The following is a 25,900-nucleotide window of genomic DNA, read 5'->3' on the forward strand; positions in this document are numbered from 1 at the left end:
AACCATGCAGTATCTGAAGTTCAGTTCATCTCAGTCAAGTTCAAATTGGGGTGATGTAACTGACAAGAAATAAATTCTCCTCTATGAGGTCTAATTTCTTAAAACTATATAAGTTGATTCTTACTGCGATAGTGGAATGTATTCTGAACAGTATAAGTGCATAACTAGCCTAATACTGGGTGCAGTCCTCAGAAGACTACAATATAATGGTCAAGTCACCTAAAGTGAAGCTACAGCTGATTTCAATTCAATAGCCACGATCTGAATGACCACTTTCAAAACCTGGTCCTATGCGGAAGCCATCTCCTTGCATTTTTATCACTTAATGAATACAAAACAAGAAACGAGAAAAGACAGACACATATAATAGGAATAGGACCACTATGGTGGAGCTTGTAGGTTGAGGAGTTGGACAATTGGCAGAAGTCTTCTGACAGGTACACTCCAATTCATCACAACAGAGGTGAAGCCTTCATCTGCAGGGAGAATGATTAAATCAGCGTCTGTCTAATAAGTTGCCGGAATAAACACAACCTTCTCCATGAATCGCAGTTAGGCTTCCAACATAGAAGTACAAATCGGCCATCACACAGTCTATAAAAAGTGTATTTGGAGCTCCCGAGACGAATGATTGCGTTACAGGCGTATTTTTACACCTATCCAAGGCTTTTGACACTGTTGACCATAAAATACTACTGTACAAGCTAGAAGTATTAGATATAATTCAGTTGTTAGCTTATATTACTGACTTTCCAAACAACAGAAGTCATAGAGAAAAAAATTTTCTTCACTGACGACAGCAATATTATACTTAATGATAAAACACTGGAACTTGCAAATGAGAAGTCAAAAAAACCCTAAAGCATGTACAATTGGACAGTATGTAGTAAATTAACGCTGAATGTTGTTGTTGTTATCTTCAGTCCAGAGACTGATTTGATGCAGCTCTCCATGCCAATCTATCATGTGCAAGTTTCTTCATGTCCCAGTACCTACTGCAACCTACATCCTTCTGAATCTGTTAAGCGTATTCATCTCTTGGTCTCCCTCAACTATTTTTACCCTCCGCGCTGCCCTCCAATACTAAATTGATGATCCCTTGATGCCTCAGAACATGTCCTACCAACCGATCCCTTCTTCTAGTCAAGTTGTGCCACAAATTTCTCTTCTCTCCAATTCTATTCAATACCTCCTCATTAGTTATGTGATCTATCCATCTAATCTTCAGCATCCTTCTGTAGCACCACATTTCAAAAGATTCTATTCTCTTTTTGTCTAAACTATTTATCGTCCACATTTCACTCCCATACATGGCTACACTCCATACAAATACTTTCAGAAATGACTTCCTGACACTTAAATCAATACTCGATGTTAACAAATTACTCTTCTTCAGAAACACTTTCCTTGCCATTGCCAGTCTACATTTTATATCCTCTCTACTTCGACCATCATCAGTTATTTTGCTCCCCAAATAGCAAAACTTATTTACTACTTTAAGCGTCTCATTTCTTAATCTAATACACTCAGCATCACCCGATTTAATTCGACTACATTCCATTATCCTCATTTTGCTTTTGTTGATGTTCATCTTATATCCTCCTTTCAAGACACTGACCATTCCGTTCAGCTGCTCTTCCAGGTCCTGTGCTGTCTCTGACAGAACTACAATGTCAGCAGCAAACCTCAAAGTTTTAATTTCTTCTCCATGGATTTTAATTCCTGCTCCAAATTTTTCTTTTGTTTCCTTTACTGCTTGCTCAATATACAGATTGAATAACATCGGGGATAGGCTACAAACCTGTCTCACTCCCTTCCCAAACTCTGCTTCCCTTTCGTGCCCCTCGACTCTTGTAACTGCCATCTGGTTTCTGTACAAATTGTAAATAGCCTTTCGCTCCCTGACCGTAAGGAAAACAAACAACACTAATTTCAGCTTAAAGAGGGAAAGCAACTCTACCACACTAAACATAAGTGACAAAATTACAGAAGGTGATGCAAATACAACGATTTTCCCCAAAACTGACATGAAAGAAACATACAAAGATACTGCCAAAGAGAATTCATCAGCACATTACTCCCTAAGGGTTCTATCATAAGTATGTGCGAGTACTTTGTGGTGCACTATTTTTGCGTGTACTCAATTCTTAAGTAGAAAATTCCTTTCTGGGGATCAGATAAGCATAACAGAGATGTAGTATTCAAACAGCAAAAAAAGGCCATAAGAATAATAGCTAAAATTAGTAATCACATTCACTATTTATATCTAAAAATTGTGTATCCTCACTGATCCAAGTGAGTTCATGTTTTGCGTATCAGGGAAAACATTTGTTCATTATGTCAGAAATAGTTCTATACACAATCATGGAACAAAAGCCTGTTTGGACTTAAGTTTGCAATGGCAAAATAAATGAAAAACTCGAAACAGTTTATTCTATCAGGGATTAAAATTGTATAATGATTTGCTCAGAGAGATTAAAGCAATAACTAAAATATAGATCAGTGAAGAGATTGTTGTTGTTGTTGTGGTCTTCAGTCCTGAGACTGGTTTAATGCAGCTCTCCATGCTACTCTATCCTGTGCAAGCTTCTTCATCTCCCAGTACCTACTGCAACCTACATCCTTCTGAATCTGCTTAGTGTATTCATCCCTTGGTCTCCCTCTACGATTTTTACCCTCCACGCTGCCCTCCAATGCTAAATTTGTGATCCCTTGATGCCTCAGAACATGTCCTACCAACCGGTCCCTTCTTCTCGTCAAGTTGTGCCACAAACTCCTCTTCTCCCCAATTCTATTCAATACCTCCTCATTAGTTATGTGATCTACCTATCTAATCTTCAGCATTCTTCTGTAGCACCACATTTCGAAAGCTTCTATTCTCCTCCTGTCCAAACTATTTATCGTCCATGTTTCACTTCCATACATGGCTACACTCCATACAAATAATTTCAGAAACGACTTCCTGACACTTAAATCCATACTCGATGTGAACAAATTTTCCTTCTTCAGAAACGATTTCCTTGCCATTGCCAGTCTACATTTTATATCCTCTCTACTTCGACCATCATCAGTTATTTTACTCCCTAAATAGCAAAACTCCTTTACTACTTTAAGTGTCTCATTTCCTAGTCTAATTCCCTCAGCAGTGAAGAGATTAACAGCAAAGAAAAAAATACTGCTAGTGGACAACATTAATGTCTTGCATCATAAAAAGATGCTGCCTCCGATTTCTAGACAGGCAGAAGGGAAGGCATGGAGACGTAACAGGTGTGGCAGCATCGTTGAAGTCCTAAAGTCACTGCAAGAGTATGTGGCATATGAAGTGGAAAGTGCAGATGTATTAAATGAAAAGTGTATAACTATTTTTCATTTTACTGAACTAATGTGTACTAAGTATATAAACACAAAGAGATCTGTACTTTAGATATAACAAAATGAGGCAGTTAATTTGTTAAGATCCCGGACTCAGATTCAGTTATGCAGCTGATGATAATTATAGTGAAGAGAAGAAAGACGAGAACCTATGACCCTCATAAATTGATAAATAACAAGGAATATGAAGAACAAACTAGGTATAAAAAATAACAGATGATCTGGGTGAAATAATTCCCCAACTGAAACAAATAGCTGAAGAAGTAGCCGCAATAAATCACAGGAAAAAACACCAGTGATGGAATGACAAATGTGATAAAACAGTGGAAGATAGACACCACACCTGGTTAAGGTAGAGGGTCAAAAAACAAAAGAATCTTACTTGGAACTCACAAAAAAAAGAAAGATGACTCAAAAAACATTAAGGAGGGTTAAACATCAATATCAAAAAGATATACTTTCTATGATAGAAACAAATACACTACTGGCCATTAAAATTGCTACACAACAAAGATGATGTGCTACAGACGCAAAATTTAACCGACAGGAAGAAGATGCTGTCATATGCAAATGATTAGCTTTTCAGAGCATTCACACAAGGTTGGCGCTGGTGGCGACACCTACAATGTGCTGACATGAGGAAAGTTTCCAACCGATTTCTCATATACAAACAGCAGTTGACCAGCGTTGTCTGGTGAAACGTTGTTGTGATGCCTCATGTAAGGAGGAGAAATGCGTACCATCATGCTTCCGACTTTGATAATGGTCGGATTGTAGCCTAAAGCGATTGCAGTTTATCATATCACGACATTCGTGCTCGCATTGGTCAAGATTTAATGACTGTTAGCAGAATATGGAATCGGTGGGTTCAGGAAGGTAATACAGAATGCCGTGCTGGATCCCAACGGCCTCGTATCACTAGCAGTTGTGATGACAGGCATCTTATCCGCATGGCTGTAACGGACAGGAGTGCCTGCGATGGTGTACTCTACCACAAACCTGGGTGCACGAATGGCAAAACGTCATTTTTTTGGATGAATCCAGGCTCTGTTTACAGCATCATGACGGTCGCATCCGTGTTTGGCGACATAGCGGTAAACACACATTGGAAGCGTGTATTCGTCATCACCATACTGGTGTATCTCCCGGCGTGATGGTACGGGGTGCCATTGGTTACACATCTCGATCACCTCTTGTTCGCATTGACGGCACTTTGTACAGTGGATGTTACATTTCAGATGTGTTACAACCCGTGGCTCTACCCTTCATTTGATCCCCGCGAAACCCTACATTTCAGCAGGATAATGTACGACCGCATGTTGTAGGTCCTGTACGGGCCTTTCTGGATACAGAAAATGTTCGACTACTGCCCCGGTCAGCACATTCTCCGAATCTCGCACCAATTGAAAATGTCTGGTCAATGGTGGCCGAGCAACTGGCTTGTCACAATACACCAGTCACTACCCTTGATGAACTGTGGTATCATGTTGAAGCTGCATGGGCAGCTGTACCTGTACACCCCATCCAAGTTCTGTTTGACTCAAAGCCCAGGCATGCCAAGGCCATTATTACGGCCAGAGGTGGTTGTTCTGGGTAGTGATTTCTCAGGATCTATGCACCCAAATTGCATGAAAATGTAATCCCATGTCAGTTCTAGTATAATATATTTGTCCAATGAATACCCGTTTATCATCTGCATTTCTTCTTCGTGTAGCAATTTTAATGGCCAGTAGTGTACTAAGAAAACAAACTCACGAGATTATTGCAAAACATTTAGCAGACAATTCCAAAGATATGATCCCCCAAAACCAATGCTAAAATAAAAACAATATGATGGCCCATAGTGATAAAAGAAATTCAGAAATTTTAGCAGAAACATTTAACGAACTACTAAATCGTGAGGATCCTCCTGAATTTCTTGAAATAAACACAGAAACTCCAATAAAAACCCCACCAGAAAATATAAACTCATCGACAATTCAGGAAGTCTACAAAGCTTTGAGTGAGCTCAAGAACTACAAAGCAAGTGGAGAAGATCAAACATTTGCATAGCTCTGGAAATAAGCAGCAGAACCTGCGGAGATATCATTACATCAATACATAGTTAAAATCTGGATCAGAGAAGAGCTGCCAGAAGCTGGGCTACAGCTACGCGGGTAGCCCAAAAGTAACATCTCCTATTTTTTAATAAGCACATAGACCTGTTTACTTCTACAATCGTTTACATCGGTTTACAGCTTGAACATTTAGCTATTTTTCGACATAATCACCATTTCTGTCAATTCATTTTTGTAGACACTGGCAGTTATTGTATGCCCATGTCATACCAGCTCACCGCCATGCTGTTCAGAAAGTTATGAACCTCTTCTTTCACTTCGTCGTCGGAGCTGAATCGCTTTCCGGCCAAATGTTCTTTTAACCAGTCCACAAAGTTGTCCTGTTTGGCTGCAAGGTGGTGAAGAAACGCGCGGGAGGCATCAACTCGTTGCCGCATGTGGTCTTCAGTCAGCATGCGTGACACCCATCTTGCGCACACCTTCTGGTAGTTCAATGTTTCTGTTAAAATTCTGTGACCAGTGCTTTGGGAAACCTCAGGAAGCAAGGTGCAGAGGCCATCCAGGGTGATCCGCCAATCTTCACCCATGCTTTGCTCAACCTTCAACATTGTCGCCTCAGAAACTGACGGTCTCCCACTCCTTTGTTCGTCGTAAATTTCGGTCCGACCAACTGTAAACTCTCTACACCACTTACGAACATTTTTGACATCCATGCACAACTCACCATACACTTCCATCAATTGGCGATGGATTTCAATCAGCACAGTGCCCTTTGCGTTCAGAAACTGAACAACTATGCGCAATTCGCACTTGGCGGTAACGTCCAACGAGAGCTCCATTCTCAACAGCTGCCAAACAAGACTGAGCGCGGCATGCGCATGTTCACACACAGTGCGTCAAGCACTCTTCACAACAGTGTGACCAACTGCCACACAAACAGAGTTCTGTACTTATAAAAAAATAGCAGACCTTACTTTTGGGATTACCCTCGTATCGTACACCCTTACACGAAAAAGGAGAAAAATCAAGTCTGGACAATTACAGAGGGATTTCCCTATCGGATTGCACACGTAAAATATTGTCAAGAATTATCTACAATCGCTGTAAAGATCAACTTGAAAAGGAGCTAGGAGAATATCAAGTAGGATTTAGACCCTGGAGAAGCTGCCCAGAACAGATCATCGCATTAAAATTAATAATGGATGCCTGCAAAAGGAGACAAAAGCAACTACTCATTACCATTGTAGACTTCAAATTACATCCACAGATCTAGGCTGGACATAATAGAAATTTTGGACTTCTTCCCAAATTAACAAAAATGATAAAATTAACCCTTACCAACACCAAGTCCAAAGTAAAATTTAGAGGAGAACTATCTGAGCCATTTACAATTAAAACAGGGTTAAGATAAGGAGATGGTCTATCACCACTGCTCTTCAACTCTGCTCTTGAATACTTGATGAGAGAATGGTACAAAGAGAATCCTAAAAACATAACAATTGGAACCAAGAAAGATGATATAAACCTAAATTGTTTGAGACTTGCAGATGACTTCGCATTACTAGCTAATAATGTAAAAGAAGCTAGAAATCAAACAATGAGCCTGAAAAATATAATGCAAAAAGTAGGACTTCAGATATCTTTTGATAAGTCTGACATGATGGTAACAGACCTGCTAGTAATTGACCACGTAACAGTAGACAACAGAAAAATCAAATTAGTGAAGCAATTTAAATATTTTGGGGAGATTATAACACAACTTGGATGAAAAACCTGCTTGGCAAGAAAGAACCAATAAAATGATAAAAGCTCTAAAACTAACATGATCTACATACAATAAGAAATGTCTATCAATTCAAACAAAATTAAAACACTACAAGACGGTGGTTCAGCCAGAGGTAACATACACAAGCGAGACTCTTCTTAAAGTCATTCAGAGAAACAGAGTTGACAAAATACTAAAAGTAGAGAGAAGAACAGCGAGAACATGCATGCATAAAAAATACCAGAAGGAAGGACAATGGCAATAGTGCCGAATGAAATAGTGTACAGAGAACTGGAGCCTATCACAGATATTATACATAAAAAGAGGATTTCTTCCTTTGGTCACATAATGAGGATGCCAGAAACCAGATTAGCAAGAAAAATTATGCAGAAACTGTGGAATCTGAAGCAACAAGTAGGAAGGATAAAGGAAGTTAAGAGGATATGAGAGAACAAGATATAACCTTGGATGATCTGCAAAACAAGACAAAAAACCCCAAGAAACTTAAAGACAAGAAAATAAGATTTAAACCAAACTCAGACAAACGACATATTATGATAAGGGTATGAGGAAAGAAAGGAAAGATCAGAACGAATGAAAAGATACTGGGCAGTTAAAAAAGAACAAAACATGCGCTTACTGAAGGGGACCAAGAAATGATTGACTAAAGTGGTCCAATCAGGCTGTAAAAGCAAATAGTAAATAATAATAATAATAATAATAATAATAATAATACTGGAACAAAATAATGCACAATCAGAAGAAGAAAATACAGTAATGGACTCAAACATCCCAGAGCAAACAAACAAAGAACAACACGCATCAATTAAACAATCAGAGGAAAACGAAATCTTAAGACAGCCACCAGAACAAGCACAAATAGAACACGAAGTGACACACGTTAGATATAGAAGAAAAATTTCAGCTGACGTATATAGAATACAAAGACACAAATACAGACATTAGACCATTCTTGCAAAGACTGCCAAATAACCCACAAGTCGAAACAACAACAAAAACTATCAACACAATCATACACAACAAAATAAATCAAAACACAACTATGGAAGAGTTACAACTACTGGTTTATATAGGAGCACTCACTACACTAAATATACACACTAGGCAGAGATCAAAACCAACCAACACACAGAAGAAACCCACAAAACCAGCATGGCAACACAGGCTACAGATCAGAATAGAAAAACTGAGAAAGGACATCGGACAGCTAACACAATTTATAAGAAATGAAATGTCAGAAAAAAAAAAACGAAAAAGGTTAGGTAAAATCTCACAACAAGAAGCGATAGAGCAATTAGATGAAAAGAAGCAGAAATTACAAGCATTGGCCAAATGACTTAGAAGATACAAAAAAAGTGAAAATAGAAGGAAACAAAACCAAACATTCAACACAATCCAAAAGAAATTTTACCAGACGATAGATGACACACACATTAAAATAGACAATCCACCAAACATAACAGATATGGAACACTTCTGGAGCAACATATGGTCAAACCCGGTACAACATAACAGGCATGCACGGTGGATACAAGCAGAAACAGACACATACAAGATGATACCACAAATGCCTGAAGTGATAATTTTGCAACATGAAGTCACCCAAGCAATTAATTCTACTCACAATTGGAAAGCCCCTGGAAAAGATAAAATAGCAAATTTCTGGCTAAAGAAGTTCACCTCAACACATTCACATCTAACTAATTATTTAACAGTTACATTGCAGACCCATACACATTCCCTGATACACTTACACATGGAATAACTTATCTGAAACCTAAAGATCAAGCAGACACAGCAAACCCAGCTAAATATCGCCCCATAACATGCCTACCAACAATATACAAAATATTAACTTCAGTCATTACACAGAAATTAATGACACATACAACACAGAACAAAATTATAAATGAAGAACAAAAAGACTGTTGCAAAGGAGCACGAGGATGTAAAGAGCAACTGGTAATAGATGCAGAGGTGACATATCAAGCTAAAACTAAACAAAGGTCGCTACACTACGCATACATTGATTACCAAAAAGCTTTTGATAGTGTACCCCACTCATGGTTACTACAAATATTGGAAATATACAAAGTGAATCCTAAATTGATACAGTTCCTAAACATAGTAATGAAAACTTGGAAAACCACACTTAATATCCAAACAAATTCAAATAATATCACATCACAGCCAATACAGATTAAGCGTGGAATATACCAAGGAGACTCATTAAGTCCTTTCTGGTTCTGCTGTGCTCTGAACCCACTATCCAACATGCTAAATAATACAAATTATGGATACAATATTACTGGAACATACCCACACAAAATCACACATTTGCTATACATGGATGATCTAAAACTACTGGCAGCAACAAATCAACAACTCAACCAATTACTAAAGATAACAGAAGTATTCAGCAATGATATAAATATGGCTTTTGGAACAGACAAATGTAAGAAAAATAGCATAGTCAAGGGAAAACACACTAAACAAGAAGATTACATACTGGATAACCACAGTGACTGCATAGAAGCGATGGAAAAAACAGATGCCTATAAATATCTAGGATACAGACAAAAAATAGTAATAGATAATACAAATATTAAAGAAGAACTAAAAGAAAAATATAGACAAAGACTACAAAAATACTGAAAACAGAATTGACAGCAATAAACAAGACAAAAGCTATAAATACTTATGCTATACCAATATTGACCTACTCATTTGGAGTAGTGAAATGGAGTAACACGGACCTAGAAGCGCTCAATACACTTACACGATCACAATGCCACAAATATAGAATACATCACATACATTCAGCAACAGACAGATTCACATTAAGCAGAAAGGAAGGAGGAAGGGGATTTATCGACATAAAAAACCTACATTATGGACAGGTAGACAATTTAAGAAAATTCTTTCTAGAACGAGCAGAAACTAGCAAAATACACAAAGCAATCACTCATATAAATACATCGGCTACACCACTGCAATTTCATAACCACTTCTACAACCCTTTAGATCACATAACATCAACAGACAAGAAGAAAGTAAATTGGAAAAAGAAAACACTACATGGCAAGCACCCATATCATCTAACACAGCCACACATCTATCAAGACGCATCCAACACATGGCTAAGAAAAGACAATATATACAGTGAGACGGAAGGATTCATGATTGCAATACAGGATCAAACAATAAACACCAGATATTACAGCAAGCATATTATTAAAGATCCCAATACCACAACAGATAAATGCAGACTTTGCAAACAACAAATAGAAACAGTAGGTCACATCACAAGCAGATGTACAATACTAGCAAATACAGAATACCCCAGAAAACATGACAATGTAGCAAAAATAATACATCAACAGTTTGCCTTACAACATAAACTTATAAAACAACACGTTCCCACATACAAGTATGCACCACAAAGTGTATTGGAGAATGATGAATTCAAATTATACTGGAACAGAACCATTATAACAGATAAAACACCACCACATAACAAACCTGACATCATACTCACCAATAAAAAGAAGAAATTAACACAACTAATCGAAATATCCATACCCAATACAACAAATATACAAAAGAAAACAGGAGAAAAAATTGAAAAATACATCCAACTGGCTGAGGAAGTCAAGGACATGTGGCATCAGGATAAAGTTGACATTATACCAATTATACTATCGACTACAGGAGTCATACCACACAATATCCACCAGTACATCAATGCAATACAGCTACATCCAAACTTATATATACAACTACAGAAATCCGTAATTACTGATACATGGTCAATTACCCGGAAGTTCCTAAATGCAATACAACACATACCATACAGTTAAAAGGAAGTGACGCTTGATCAAGGTCCGCGTCACTTTCCATTTTTAACCAGACTTAACGTCTGAGAAAGTAAAGAAATAATAATAATAAAAAAAATAATAATAATAAGCACATGAGGCTGATAGGTATTTAGTTTATGCCCTGCTCATCTGCTTTGTTGTGTATTAGAATAATTACAGCATTATTCCAGTTTTGGAGAATTGTCTTCCTCCCACGACAATTTTGTAACTAATTGTGTCTTCAGTTCCACCCAATGTATTAAAGCCTGTTACTGTGATTCAGTGGTAAAGTGCTGGTCTATACTGTTGATATTCCAACCTGGAGCTCCCACTATTAAACACTTAACTTAGGAGGCCATTAATGTCTGAACAAGAACACTGGCACTGACAAAATTTTTGGGGAGCAGAAGTGTAGTTTTAACTGACAATATAGTATAAATTTTGTGGGAAACTTAGAAACGTCCAAAAACAGATAAAATTGGCAATGATACACACAATCAATGAAAGATAATGGGAAAGTGACAGAAAAAGTGAAATACGAGGATTGGAACCTTAATAGTGGCAACTAGTTATTTAAAGCTCGTACAAAATAGATACCAGCATTGTGTATAACCCATTGCCAGTGATGTCCTAGGATACTCTTAGCAGTGCCAGTTGCGTAGACAGTTCGAGTGACACAGTCTATTGCCCGACGAATTTGTAGCAGTTCTGAAGCGAATGCTGTGAAGTGTTTCCTTCAGTTTAGAAACTGAGTTGAACACATGAGGGCTTAAGTCAGGGGAGTGCAGTAGGTGGTATAGCACTTAGCAACCCCATCAGTCAAACAAATCAGTAACAGCTTGCACCGTGCGTGCTTGAGCATTGTCCAGCAAAAGGATGGTCAGGCTGTGCAGAAAGTGTCATCATTTCTGTCTCTATGCTCTTCATTTTTGGAGCACAACCACAACCACGTATCTATTTTGTACAAACTGTAAATAAATAGTTGCCACTATTAAAGTTCCAACCCTCCTATTACAATCTAAAATATTGAAGCTACTCTATTTCATACAAAGGTAAACTGAATTCAGATTATACAGGGCATACATAAAGTCTGGGAACACTTACAATTATTTATTGCACAAGAACTAAACATTGTACAGATGTCATACGTATATCATTTTGAGGAAAAACGCTGGAAGTTTTTTTTTTTTCCCCCCCCCATGTATACTGCCTCAGTATAGTCTGGTAATTTGCTGATAGTCAGCATTAGTCTCAAACATGGCAAGTTCAGGTGTGGAGTGAGCTTTCTGTGTGTTGGAGTTCGACAAAAACAAGAGTGCTACAGCTGTTCAACGGATGTTTAGAACAAAGTACGGTAAGAAGCCACCAACAAGGAAGGCCATTTGCCACTGGCCCAACAAATTCATTACGATGGGTTGCTTGTGCCCGGCAAAGAGAAGCGGACATCCCAGTGTGAGTGAAGTGAATGTGGAACGCGTACGAGACACATTCATAAGGAGCCCAAAGAAATCGAAGAGTTGTGCATCCCGTGAACTCGAAAGGACTCCAATGACAAAGTGGAAAGTCCTGGAACAAAAGCTATCTATGAAACCATCCAAATTGGAGCTAGCGCAGAAACTTGATGATGAGAACAAAGACAAGCGTTTTGAGTTTTGTTCGTAGTTGCAACAATTGAATGAGGATGAGGATGGCATTTTTGATCACTTAATTTTTAGTGATGAAACCACTTTTCACACTAATGGGAAAATGAACAGGCATAATTGTCGAATCTGGGGTGCAAAGCATCCACACGAATGCATTGAATTCCAGCGCGATTCCCCAAAGGTAATGTTTTTGTGCCTTGTCACGTCGAAAACTCTTCACCAAGAGCACTGTCACTAGATATTTCTACTTCGACATGTTGGAGCAATGGCTGATGCCTCAAATGTAATCAGACACTCTGTTCATCTTTCAGCAGGACGAGGCTCCACCCCATTTTCATCATGACATTCGTGAGTACTTGGACATGGAGATGCCACCTCGATGGATCGGCTGTGCTACAAAAGGGGACAGCAGTTTCATGAAATGGCTTCCCTGATCACCAAATCTCACTCCGTGTGAGTTTTTTTTGTGGGGACACATTACAGATCTGATGTATGTACCGCCTCTACCACGTGGTGTATAAGAGCTCCAGGAGAGAATATGGGAAGTGATATCTCACTTTTGATAAGTGCCAAGAGAGAGATCACATGTTTTAATCACATTTCATCATCTCATTGCTGTCTTTCCACCCTGAGCATCAACAGCAGCTACAGCATGATAATGGTAAAGCTTTCACGTACAGGCTGGTTGTACTGAGTACTTACCACACAGCTTGAACTTTAATTTTAGTGAGACTTTATCTTAGTCTTAGTTACCGTATCAGTGCTCATTATCTTTTTGCAACATTGCTCTTCTTGTTGCACCATAGTTATGTAATGAGAACATCACAGTGCTGTGAACCTGCTCAATGAGCTGATTTCCAATTTTTGTGCCATAGCAGCCTCATTGTAGTTCATCAGTTGAACACAGATTACTTGGCTTAGGTTTGTGTGTGTGTGTGTGTGTGTGTGTGTGTGTGTGTGTGTGTGTGTGTGTGTGGCAGCTGCCCTCCCATTCTCCTAGCTGGGTATGTATTTGCAGTAATTCAGCAAAATAACTTACAGTGGACGTTAATAGTTTAATAGCACAAATTAGATAGAACTTTTTATTCTCTGCCCACCACTATACTGTGGTGGTTATCAAGAATTTCACACTTGCAAAAATGTATAGGGAATGGAAATGGGAATCAGTCTAGGAGCAATATAAATGTTAACGTAAAATGTTTAATTATTAATCAAAACTGACTCACTAACACAATCAGGTTACATACAGGGTTTTCCATCTTGTTCTCTGTAATTATTATTATGGAAAGAATCATGACTTTAAATAAACTTCGTGTTATCTTTAACAAAAAAATTAATGGACTCAGATATTTCTGAACTTTTTTGTCCCGTTGTTAAAGTGTTTGAAAGTACGAATATGTATTTGAGCCAATAGTCTAAAAAGTTATCATATAACTGGTCTGCCACATGCAAGTCATAGTTCAATATTTATCAGCTCAGAGTAATCTCCTCATTTATGTGACACTGATCTATACTTGCGTGCTTCTCAGAACAATGACAAAAATTATGATGATGATAAGAATAACAGGAAATATAACAACTATAATATATGACTGCTGCATTTTAAATGTTCGCAGAATTGCTGAACACAATTGTAGTACTTCTTAATACACCTCTAAAAGTCTCTCACCTTTTGAATAGGATAACTGGATTCACTGTCAGAACTGTCATCATCCTGCAAATAGAAAGCACAGGAAATGTTTAATATGGAAGCAAATTATTAAATAGGCATTCATAATATTTAATCCAATCACATCACATATCAACAAAGCTACTAGAAAAAAGGGGAGGGCGAGAGGCATAGCATTCTGTAAATTGTGTATTTGTTACAAAAATTAAGAAATATTATATCCAACTGTTTTAGCTAAATGTAAGGAAACAAGAACATACAGATCTCTTTTGCAGGTGCAAAGTAGTGACATACAAAGAGTGTGTGGGGAAGGGATGTGAAAGAAAGAGGGATTGGGGGGAGAGGGGGGGGGGGGGGGGGGGGGGGAAAGAGACAGAATCATGGTATTTTGCCTACACCTTCACTGCTTCTTCAGCTTCATCATTTACCTGTATCCTGTAGTGTTCTGGCATCCAGCAGAATGCACCTCATTGGCTTGGATCTGTATCCTTGATAGCATCTCATCTGCTCAAGGAGAGAACATACTTCTACATCATAATTTGTCAATTGTTAAGAGAGGTAAACTCTGATTATTTTATCGGGGATAAGACCGTAGCAGCTGAAGGTATGCCTCGCTTAGACTAGACTCACAAGTAAATAAGCTGATAATATCATAAAAAACCCTTTAAAATAAATAAATAAATAAACCCCACACACTTTTAATAATAGTCTTGGAGTACATGAGCTGTTGAACTTCAACTCAAAATCACTCTGTGCCTCCGAAACAGCCAGGACAACAGCTTACTCCATCTCTGACTCATTATCCTGAACTCCAATAAATCAAACGAGACTTTTTTAGCATGCAATCTTAAAGGCACAGTAACTGTTGCCAGTTCTAGAACTATCTGGACTTGTGTATCACCTTGACAAGGCATCACATAGTGGAAAGTGACCGCTCCTCAGCCTCTACACACATTCATATCTGAGTTGGTCTGACAGCTGACTTTTGCCAGCATGATGACTTTATGGTGAGCAGTACCCAACCTGCCGTAGTCAATTTGGGACATTATGAAAATTTTATAGAGCTACAGCAAAATATAATTGTCTTCTGAAGCATCTCAAATCATTCATCTGTTTTATGCACTTATTTTGTTAAGCTTTTGAGTGCAATAAAGTTTATTTCTTGTCAAAGAGTAATCTACAAATTTGCAGATTAAAAAATTAAAATAGTGTCTGATAATCTGATTTCTGGTTAACAACACAACATGAAGTGTTTAAAATTCATATACATAGTTTTCCCAAAGTAAAAACCTGAAACTAATATTTATTGTCCATTATTTCAACCTTTTCATTATCAGGTGTTAACTACCCTTTTCATTATCAGCTGTAACTGTCATGTTGATATCGTTGGATTGAATATAAACAAAAGAGTACATAATTATTTACGAACTGCAAATGTTTAACAGAACTTCTTACTGCAAATGAAATGCTGTTGATAGCAATTAAAATAATGCTACACTTGAAATCTCCTTTGGGGCAAAATTGTTCTCTTGAATAGTAATTGTGTCACTCAATAACCCGGTACAAGTCTCTCCACTGGACACCATTTTAATGACCTGTGTTTTTAATTTACCCTAGTAATATGGTAGGTTGCAGTAGGTACTGGGAGATGAAGAAGCTTGCACAGGATAGAGTAGCATGGAGAGCTGCATCAAACCAGTCTCAGGACTGAAGACCACAACAACAACAACCTAGTAATATTACCAGGGAAAGAAGATGTACAGTTTGACATACAATCGGAACCACATGTTGCTCCTGGTGAATTTTCATGTCACTGAGAGGTGAAGGCTAGGCTAATGGTAGACTGTAAAAATCTGTGGTCTAATCAGAATTAGATCCTGGGACCTTTCAGATTCCAGTCATGTGCTTTATTGCCAGACCACCAGGCCTAATCATTCTCCTGAATGAAACCATGTGATAGAGGACCACCAACACAGTACCTCAAGCAATACTCCCAAGGAAGGACTGAAAATGAATCAGAAGAGAACTAAACTAACTATGTGAAAAGTGATTTTTAAGGCATTCTTGCCAAAATTAATGCTTTTTGCAAGTGAATGAAACATGAACCCAGCTAAAACCTTGAAAATTACAATTGTGAATTTGATGAAGGACATTATACTTGTAAGGGATGATGTGAACCTTTTACTGGCGGAAAATCTCATTAGGTAAAGGATTTTGAGCTAGGATAGACTGTTGTATGGCCACCTCTAGTAGGATTATGTTATTACTGTCTGAATCAACCACGAAAGTGGCTAAGTGGGTTTTGGGATCAGAGTCCCTATGAGGCAGAGACTGACTACCTACTCAAGAGTCTTTCCTGTGCTACAGGTCAAGATGGCAATCAGGTAACTGAATCACCTGGTATGATCTAATCAAGAGTTTAACAGCAGAATCATTATTGGCTCCAATTGTTAAGATATTGTTAAAAGGTTTATAATTTAAAACAGCAACTAGCCCAAGTACAGCTTGAGAAAGTTTATTAAAATTAAAGCCTTACCAGTTTTGGATTTATTATAAATCCACCTTCAGAAAACTCTTACAGATTTACTTGTTTTCCTGCTGGGGCTTCATTTTAGAGTAATTTTGCAGTCAGTTTTGTGCACAAAGGTAAACAAAAGTTTTTCATTCAAAATTTGGTAAACTTACTACAGATTTTTTTCTTTTTACCCTTCACAGAAACTTATATGAAATGGTTTTATAATAAGACATGAAATGTGTCACTGACATAGCCCATGAGCCAAAATGTAGAAACTTTAAAATGCATAACACAAATACATAAACAATTTGTTCCACAGAAAATAATAAGTACCAAGCAAGTTTTTGTCATATTTCATGTTTTATTAACTTTAAAATCATTTCACGCATGTTTCTGCAAGGACAAAAAGAAAAAGGACATTCGCAGTAAGTTTACCGAATTTTACCTTCCTGCGTAAAATCTATAAAGATTAGAAAACTAGGCCCCAACAGGAATGCATTAAAATCTAGGCGTGCCATCTGAAGATAGATTTGTAATAAGTCAGAAAGCTGCAATGGTTTGATTTAAATAAACTTTTTAAACCATACTTGTCTACTTTTGAGATGATAGTGCTGGGATGGAAACAAGGACTTATTAAAATTTCTTTAAAAAAAAAAATAATAATGTGTGTGTTTATGAGGTAGTAAGTGTACTGACAACAAGGAACATGTCACTAGTGCATACCACATTTCAAAAATTTTTGATTGTGTCAGTGTTACAACACTATTAGATATATTGTGGGATATCGGCATAAGAGGCACTGTCTATGGCTCGATAAAATAACAAATAGGAAACAGTTTGTAGCTCTAAAAACAGCAAATTGTGTACATAGGTACGAAACTACTAATATTAGACAAGACATGCCTTAAGGTCTGAACTAGATCTTTACTGTGTGTGTGTGTGTGTGTGTGTGTGTGTGTGTGTGTGTGTGAGAGAGAGAGAGAGAGAGAGAGAGAGAGAGAGAGAGAGAGAGAGAGAGAGAGAGAGATATCCCATCTCAAACCCGTGGATCACTTTCACCCAAATTTGGCACAAAAACAGCAGGCCTCATGACAATCAGCACTGGAGGTTTTACAGCCTCCTAGCTCTAAAAGGAGAAGAGATACATGCAAAATGTATCTTTCACATCGCCTGGTGAATAGGCTGGCCAGCACAATTGGCTTGTTGTGTGGGAACAATACTGCCCTGCCAAATCAACCTGGTTTGCAGGGCAGCGTACATGTCAGGGCGAGAAACAGTTTTCCGGGTCCTGACATGTATGCTGCCTTGGATGACAGGCGTGTCATGTTGGAGTAGTGCTGATTTGCTTAGCATGGTGGCCTGTGAAGTCTGGGGCAAATAAACAATTTTAAAGCCCCTGATGTGCCGACTGCCCTGATGACAGGCATGTTCTGAGAGCAGTATTGGTGCTCTTTATTCCACTGTACTGTATTGGTGCTCTTTATTACACTGTAGTGCAGGGGCTACACGTGCCAATGAGAATGGCTGGGGACAGGTTGAGATGGATAATGAAGGGGATGGACAGAACAAGGGGAGGAGGTAACAGACAAACAGAGGGGAGGAGTGGGAGGAGGAGAAAGAAAGAGGGGAGGAGTGGGAGGAGGAGAAAGAAAGAGGGGAGGAGTGGGAGGAGAAGAAAGAAAGAGGGGAGGAGTGGGAGGAGGAGAAAGAAAGAGGGGAGGAGTGGGAGGAGGAGAAAGAAAGAGGGGAGGAGTGGGAGGAGGAGAAAGAAAGAGGGGAGGAGTGGGAGGAGGAGAAAGAAAGAGGGGAGGAGTGGGAGGAGGAGAAAGAAAGAGGGGAGGAGTGGGAGGAGGAGAAAGAAAGAGGGGAGGAGTGGGAGGAGGAGAAAGAGGGGAGGAGTGGGAGGAGGAGAAAGAAAGAGGGGAGGAGTGGGAGGAGGAGAAAGAAAGAGGGGAGGAGGAGAAAGAAAGAGCGGAGGAGTGGGAGGAGGAGAAAGAAAGAGGGGAGGAGTGGGAGGAGGAGAAAGAAAGAGGGGAGGAGTGGGAGGAGGAGAAAGAAAGAGGGGAGGAGTGGGAGGAGGAGAAAGAAAGAGGGGAGGAGTGGGAGGAGGAGAAAGAAAGAGGGGAGGAGTGGGAGGAGGAGAAAGAAAGAGGGGAGGAGTAGAAAGAAAGACAGGGGAGGAGGAGAAAGAAAGACAGGGGAGGAGGAAAAAGAAAGACAGGGGAGGAGGAGAAAGAAAGACAGGGGAGGAGGAGAAAGAAAGACAGGGGAGGAGGAGAAAGAAAGACAGGGGAGGAGGAGAAAGAAAGACAGGGGAGGAGGAGAAAGAAAGACAGGGGAGGAGGAGAAAGAAAGAGAGGAGAGGAGGAGAAAGAAAGAGAGGGGAGGAGGGGTGGGAGGAGATTAAAAGAGAGAGGTGGAGGACAATATGGTCAGAGGGTGAGGAAGCAGGCTGTGGTCAGAGGGTGAGGAAGGAGGATATGGTGAGAGGGTGAGGAAGGAGGATATGGTCAGAGGGTGAGGAAGGAGGATATGGTCAGAGGGTGAGGAAGGAGGATATGGTCAGAGGGTGAGGAAGGAGGATATGGTCAGAGGGTGAGGAAGGAGGATATGGTCAGAGGGTGAGGAAGGAGGATATGGTCAGAGGGTGAGGAAGGAGGATATGGTCAGAGGGTGAGGAAGGAGGATATGGTCAGAGAGAGGGGGAGGAACATGTGGTTAGAAGGAAGGGATGGAGGAAATGGACAGACATGGGGAGGAGGAGGTAGACAAGATGGGGAGGATGAGGTGGAAAGATAGAAATTGGGAGGATGTGGTGGACATACAAGAGTGGAGGAGGAGGAGGAGGAGTGTGTTCAGTACATGTGTCGAACACACATGCTGGCAAAGTCATGGGGAAAAGACTAGTGTTTATACCACACTCTACAAAATGATACAGACAGAATTCGAGGTGTTGTGAGGAAAAATTGAGGATAGGAATCTGTGTCTGGAAATGTCAACTAATGACACTACAGGGCACTGACATTATAGGCATCAGGCCAGCACCTGCCGCTGGGCCACTCCTTTGGCAGCAAACATGACTTTGTTCACAAAAGGACCATGAGCAGAACACGTCACAATGTTGCTTGTTGTCCAATAATTGCAAGTGACTGCCACAATCACCAGTGGAAAAGATGGAGCCTGCTAGTGCATAACACTCTTTGTCCCATATGAATGTGGTGCTGTGTTGCCTCAGTAGGTGACGGTTTCGGACACAGGTTTCCATTCACAGCTCATTTATCTCATGGAGTCTTCTAAAATCTCCAGTGTTTTTCGGTATATTGGAGAAAAATAAACAGTGGATGTAAATCTGTAACCGGGACCATCATCTACTAAGGCAACAGAGCATCATATTCCTACAAGACAAGGTCTGTATATGTAACAGTTAGTTCCATCTTCTCTACTGGCGATTCTGGCAATCAGTTGCAATCACTGAAAAACAATGTTGCGAGACTTTCCACCTACAGCCTGTCAGCATACAAAGTCACATTTACTGCCAAAGGGTATGCACTCTGTGGCAGTGATGGATGACATTTCTGGGCACGGGTTCCTATCCTCAATTTGTGGTTCATGACAGCCTCTACAATCCTTCAAAGTTTGTTATTTGGGGCTATACTTCCGTATCACTTAATTTTTTTATACTGTAATTTTTTTTAAGACCCCTAAATGGGACATTCACAAAAATTCATTGGGGGGGGGGGGGGGGGAGGGGAACCAACCTAATCGAAGAGTATATTTGCAATAAATACGTTAGCTAGGTGCTGTAAAGACTCTGTTGCATGAAAGACCACGTGTCACCCTTCAAATTATTCCGAAGTATTAATTAGGGAATAGAAATATGGAGTTCAAGGTAACTTACACAGGTTAGATCCTGCAGCAGAAACAGCAGTTAAAATACTCTGTTGGACTGAACCTAAGGAGTCTTACCACAGTTCATTCCCTAAAACCGGTATTTGTACTTAAGGACGAATGTGAGGAATTTAAAAATAATTCTGTTGGTTAGAACATTGCAGCCACTCATACAGTATGATCTAGACAAACATAACACTATGTGGAAAGAGTTCATTGCCTGGAGGAATTAGATTATCAAATGCATTGCTCAGTGCTCTTTAAGTCTTCCAATTCTGAAGTTGCAATTTTCAATGTGAATATTTTAATTTAACGTTGGCAATGACTTTTATCAATTGCAACTACAAATTACTGCAAACAGTCAAACTTATTACTATATTGAATATGTGTTTTGGAAGGTCACACCACCACCAGTTTGATTTATGTCAATTAATAAGGCAAACATGCATGACTTTTGGGGTAATCCGTGGTACCATCTTTCAGAGGTCATAGGCTCCATTTCTGTTCATGGCAGCACTGAATTCACTTTGTATACACTGCAACATGACTAGAAATGGAGCCTGTGACTACTGTATAACAGTAATAGAGGTTACCTAAAAGTTGTGTATAAATGTTTTATTCATAGACAAAACTCCACTTGATAACAGAGATGTAATCTCTCAAAACATGCTGTGGAAATAATAATACATTGTGACTGGTTACAGTAATTCTTTTTACATCACTGAAGAATATTAATGCAAAAAAAAGGGTCATGTAAGTAGAAGATATACTGCACAATACTAACGTAACTTTCCCCCCCCCCCCCCCCCTTTTTATTTCTTTTATATTTTCTGTGGAATATTAAGTAGAGATTCTCCCTCTTACATTATGTTTATAACAAAAAATATATAACACACTTCCAGTGTTTAACAATCAGGGAAATACTATTTATGTAAAGAGAAAAGGAATCCTAAATTCATTGCACAGTCAGAAAAATGAATTTGCAATGTATCTAAAAATTATACCATTTGCCACTTTTGCGTATACGAAAAAACAGCTTGATGCTGAACAAAAACTTCTTATTATTATTATTATTATTATTATTATTATTCCTAATACTACTAGTAAAACTTATGGTCAAATAATTCTAAAAACTGATATTAAAAGGCAAAGATACCAGTGTGACGTGTTCTGCATCTGTTTGATGATTAATTTCTTTCCTTGGGTCTGCAACACCTGCTCTGTGTATACTAATGCGCTTATTTACAGCCTCTGACAGCTTAGCAGGGATTCTTCCAAACGCTGTATGTGTATTTACAGTCGAAACACGTTCTGGTATAAGTTCTGGACGAAAAGACTTAAATAAGCTGTAAACAATGACACTGAATTAGGCAGACAGACACAAATACAATAACACACACAGAGGGTGGGTGGGGGGGAAGATAGCAGCAGTGGTGGAAGTGTGAGGGGGGAAAGGAAGCACAAGAATCGTGAAGGACAGAGACAGGTTGTTTAAGGTAGGAGAGATGTGGGATGGGTGATGGAAAGATGAGACAAGGGAATGGAGTGATGGTGGAGGATTGAAGAGAGAGAAGGGAGATTAGATTAGACTAGTTCTTCGTTCCATAGATCCGTGCTGAGGAGATCCTCGTGGATGTGGAACATTTAAAAAAAGACGAGAAACAAGCTGAAATAACAATACTAATAGTATGAGTATATACAATACATAATTTTTTAAGCTGAAATAATAATACTAATAGTATGAGTATATACAATAAATCATTGTTTCTATTAAAAAATTCGTCAATGGAGTAGGAGTTGGCCACTAGTAAGTCTTTCAGGCTCCTTTTTAACTGATCTTTATTTGTAACTAAATTTTTTATGTTTGCTGGCAAATTATTGAAGGTGAATGTTCCTGAGTAGTGGACCCCTTTTTGAACTAAAGTGAGTGCTTTTAAGTCCTTGTGCAGATCATTTTTGTTCCTGGTATTGTATGTATGAACTGAGCTGTTTGTTGGAAAAAGAGATATATTATTTAGGACAAATTTCATTAAGGAGTAAATATACTGAGAGGCAGTAGTTAGTACACCCAGTTCTTTGAAGAGGTTTCTACAGGACACCTGTGTATTTACACCACAAACAATACATATTACACACTTTTGGACTCTGAAAACTTTTGTTTGACTTGAAGAGTTACCCCAAAATATTATACCATATGAAATTATGGAGTGAAAGTAGGCAAAGTATGCAAGCTTTTTCATTTTTATGTCGCCTATGTCTGCTAACACTCGAATTGCAAATACAGATTTGTTAAGGCGTTTCTGCAGTTCTGTGGTGTGCTCCTCCCAACTGAATTTATTATCAAGTTGTAATCCCAGGAATTTAAGACTGTCAACCTCTTCTATCTGCTCTTCTTCATACTTTATGCATATGCTGGGTGGAAACCTCTTACAGGTTCTGAATTGCATATAGGGAGTCTTTTCAAAGTTTAATGTCAGTGAGTTGGCTTTAAACCATTTATTAATATCCATGAAAATATCATTAGCAGATCTTTCTAGAAATACACTTGACATACTATTTATTGCAATACTTGTGTCATCTGCCAACAAAACGAACTCTGCTTCTGGCAGTGTAACTGATGAGAGATCATTAATGTACACAAGAAAAAGCAATGGCCCTAAGATGGATCCTTGTGGGACACCACATGTAATTTCTTCCCATTCTGATGATGACTGATGACTTAATTCACGAGTCCCTTGCACTGACACCCTTTGTTTCCTGTTAGCGAGGTACGACTTAATCATTTTGCAGCACTGCCCGTGACACCATAGAATTCTAATTTATTTAACAGGATGTTGTGGTTCACACAATCAAATGCCTTTGACAAATCACAGAAAATACCTGCTGCTTGTAGCTTGTTATTTAATGAATTAAGTACATTTTCACTGTAGGTATAAATAGCCTTCTCGACATCAGAAACCTTCATAAATCCAAACTATGTTCTTGATAATATGTTATTTGTGGTCAGATGGTTGAGAAGCTGCCTGTACATTACTTTTTCTAAAATTTTTGAGAATGCTGGCAAAAGTGAACTCTGTCTGCAGTTTGATGGTATCCCTTTACCCCCTTTCTTGAATAGAGGCTTAACATCTGCATATTTTAGCCAGTCAGGAAATGTCCCAGTTATAATTGATTGGTCACACAAGTAACTTAGAATTGTACTAAACTCACAAGAACATGCCTTAATTAACTCTGTTGATATTTCATTGTAACCACTAGAATGCTTTGTTTTTAAAGATTTTATTATGGAAGTTATTTCTTTTGGTGAAGTGAGTGACATATTCATGTACTTGAAGCTATTTGTAAAGGCTAGTTTCAGATATTCAAGGGCATTATTTACTGATCCTGACAATCCCATTCTATCAGTAACCGATATAAAGTACTTGTTAAATAGATTTGCTCCTGTTCCTTTCTGGTTCTACCATTCTCCTCTTTCACTATATCCCATATTGTTTTTATTTTGTTCCCTGACATTGCTATCTTCTTCTCGTAGAGCATTTGTTTAGATGTAAGATTACTTTTTTTAATATTTTACAGTATTCCTTGTATTTAGCTAAATCATCAGCATTGGAGCTATTCTTGGTCGACAGATACATTTTCCTTTTTGTCTTACAGGAAATCTTTATTCTTTGTGTAATCCATGTTTTTATTGTAGACTTCTGTTTAATTTAAGTAACTTTTAGAGGAAAACAGTTTTCAAACATGGTACAAACATTGTTCATGAATGTGTTATATTTTTCATTCACGTCATGAGCACTATAAATATCTTTCCAGTTCATATATTTGAGCAGTTTTCTAAAACACTCAATTTTTGGTTGACTGACTACTCTCCTGTACTCAGATTTAGCAGTCTTGATAATCTGCTTAGAATTTACATCTAAAACAAGGAGCTGCATGTCATGCTCTGATAGTCCATTTATTACAGGTTTTATGATATGATTTTGTTCCTTTGATTTGTCTATGAAAATGTTATCAACGGCTGTCCTTGAGGATTTAGTGATCCTAGTTGGAAAGTTTACAGTGTGAGTTAGATTGAAAGACAACACTACTAACTGCAGTAAATGTTTAATGGAAGATTACATTAGAAAATCTGTATTAACGTCACCAGCAATCAAAATTTCTTTGTTTCTTCCTATTAAATAACCCAAAAGAGCTTCTAGATGATTTATGAATAGATTATAATTTCCTGAAGGTGCTCGGTAAATAGTTACTATTATATAGGATCTGTTATGGAACTCTGCTTCTGTTGCACATGCCTCTAGATGGTGCTATAAACAGAATTTATTAATATCAATGTTCTTGAATTTGTGGCAGTTTTTAATCAATGCGGCAACTCCTCCTCCATCCATATCTACTCTGCAGAAGTAGGAAGCTAGCTTAAAATTCAAAATGCCTAACATATCTGTACCAGTGTTCACTTGATGTTCAGAGAGGCAGATTATGTCAATTTGGTTAGTTGAAATCATTTCATCAATACAAATGAATAGTTCATCAACTTTATTTCTGAGTCCTGGAATGTTCTGGTGTAATAAAGATAACTGATACTGCATACTAATGGGATGATAACTGCTTTGGCGAAGATGAACTGGCAGTTTCTGATTACTTTCTGTTAAACATTATTTAAATGGAGGCTGTATGCTAAAATCTGACTCCTGTTCATGTTCATCTGTCTTCACAAACCGAGTGTGTCTACCAATCTCATGTAAAAGTAGTTTCAAGGTGGCCGATGTAATGGAAAAACAGAAGTTGATTGAGCATATAAACTCAATCCCTAACAATCCCTTTCTTGCAAGATGTTGCTTTACACATTAGTGTGGAGAATTATTTGTTTTGCATGTAATGAGATACAGTCTTTCCCCTACACAATTAGCATAAAAAGTTATTCATACTGAAAATATGAAATTAGTGTTGACAATATTTGCACCTGATGAAGAAAATGTGTTTATAAGCCACTGATACAACTTAATACTGATACAAAGATCCCTCCATCGAACAGCCAGTGGGGTAGGACAGATGGGAAAAAAGACCAAAAAAGAATTTTTAAATATTTCCTCGAAACAACACATGGAGGCTG

General features: G+C 38.4%; 1 protein-coding gene across 3 annotated transcripts in view; it reads right to left on the reverse strand.

The window, feature by feature from the left end:
• Nucleotides 1-25,900, reverse strand: part of LOC124612406 (centromere protein I-like) — a 367,802-nt gene that overhangs the window by 225,981 nt on the left and 115,921 nt on the right. For all 3 annotated transcript variants that reach the window (XM_047140617.1, XM_047140609.1, XM_047140600.1), the window contains exons 6-7: nucleotides 21,944-22,133; nucleotides 14,385-14,429 (exon numbers count right to left, since the gene is read on the reverse strand). In XM_047140617.1, the coding sequence (XP_046996573.1) occupies nucleotides 14,385-14,429; nucleotides 21,944-22,133 (235 nt within the window). The remainder of the gene's footprint in view (nucleotides 1-14,384; nucleotides 14,430-21,943; nucleotides 22,134-25,900) is intronic.

This window comes from Schistocerca americana, chromosome 1, assembly GCF_021461395.2.
Source record: "Schistocerca americana isolate TAMUIC-IGC-003095 chromosome 1, iqSchAmer2.1, whole genome shotgun sequence".
In the NCBI taxonomy this organism is placed as follows: domain Eukaryota; kingdom Metazoa; phylum Arthropoda; class Insecta; order Orthoptera; family Acrididae; genus Schistocerca; species Schistocerca americana.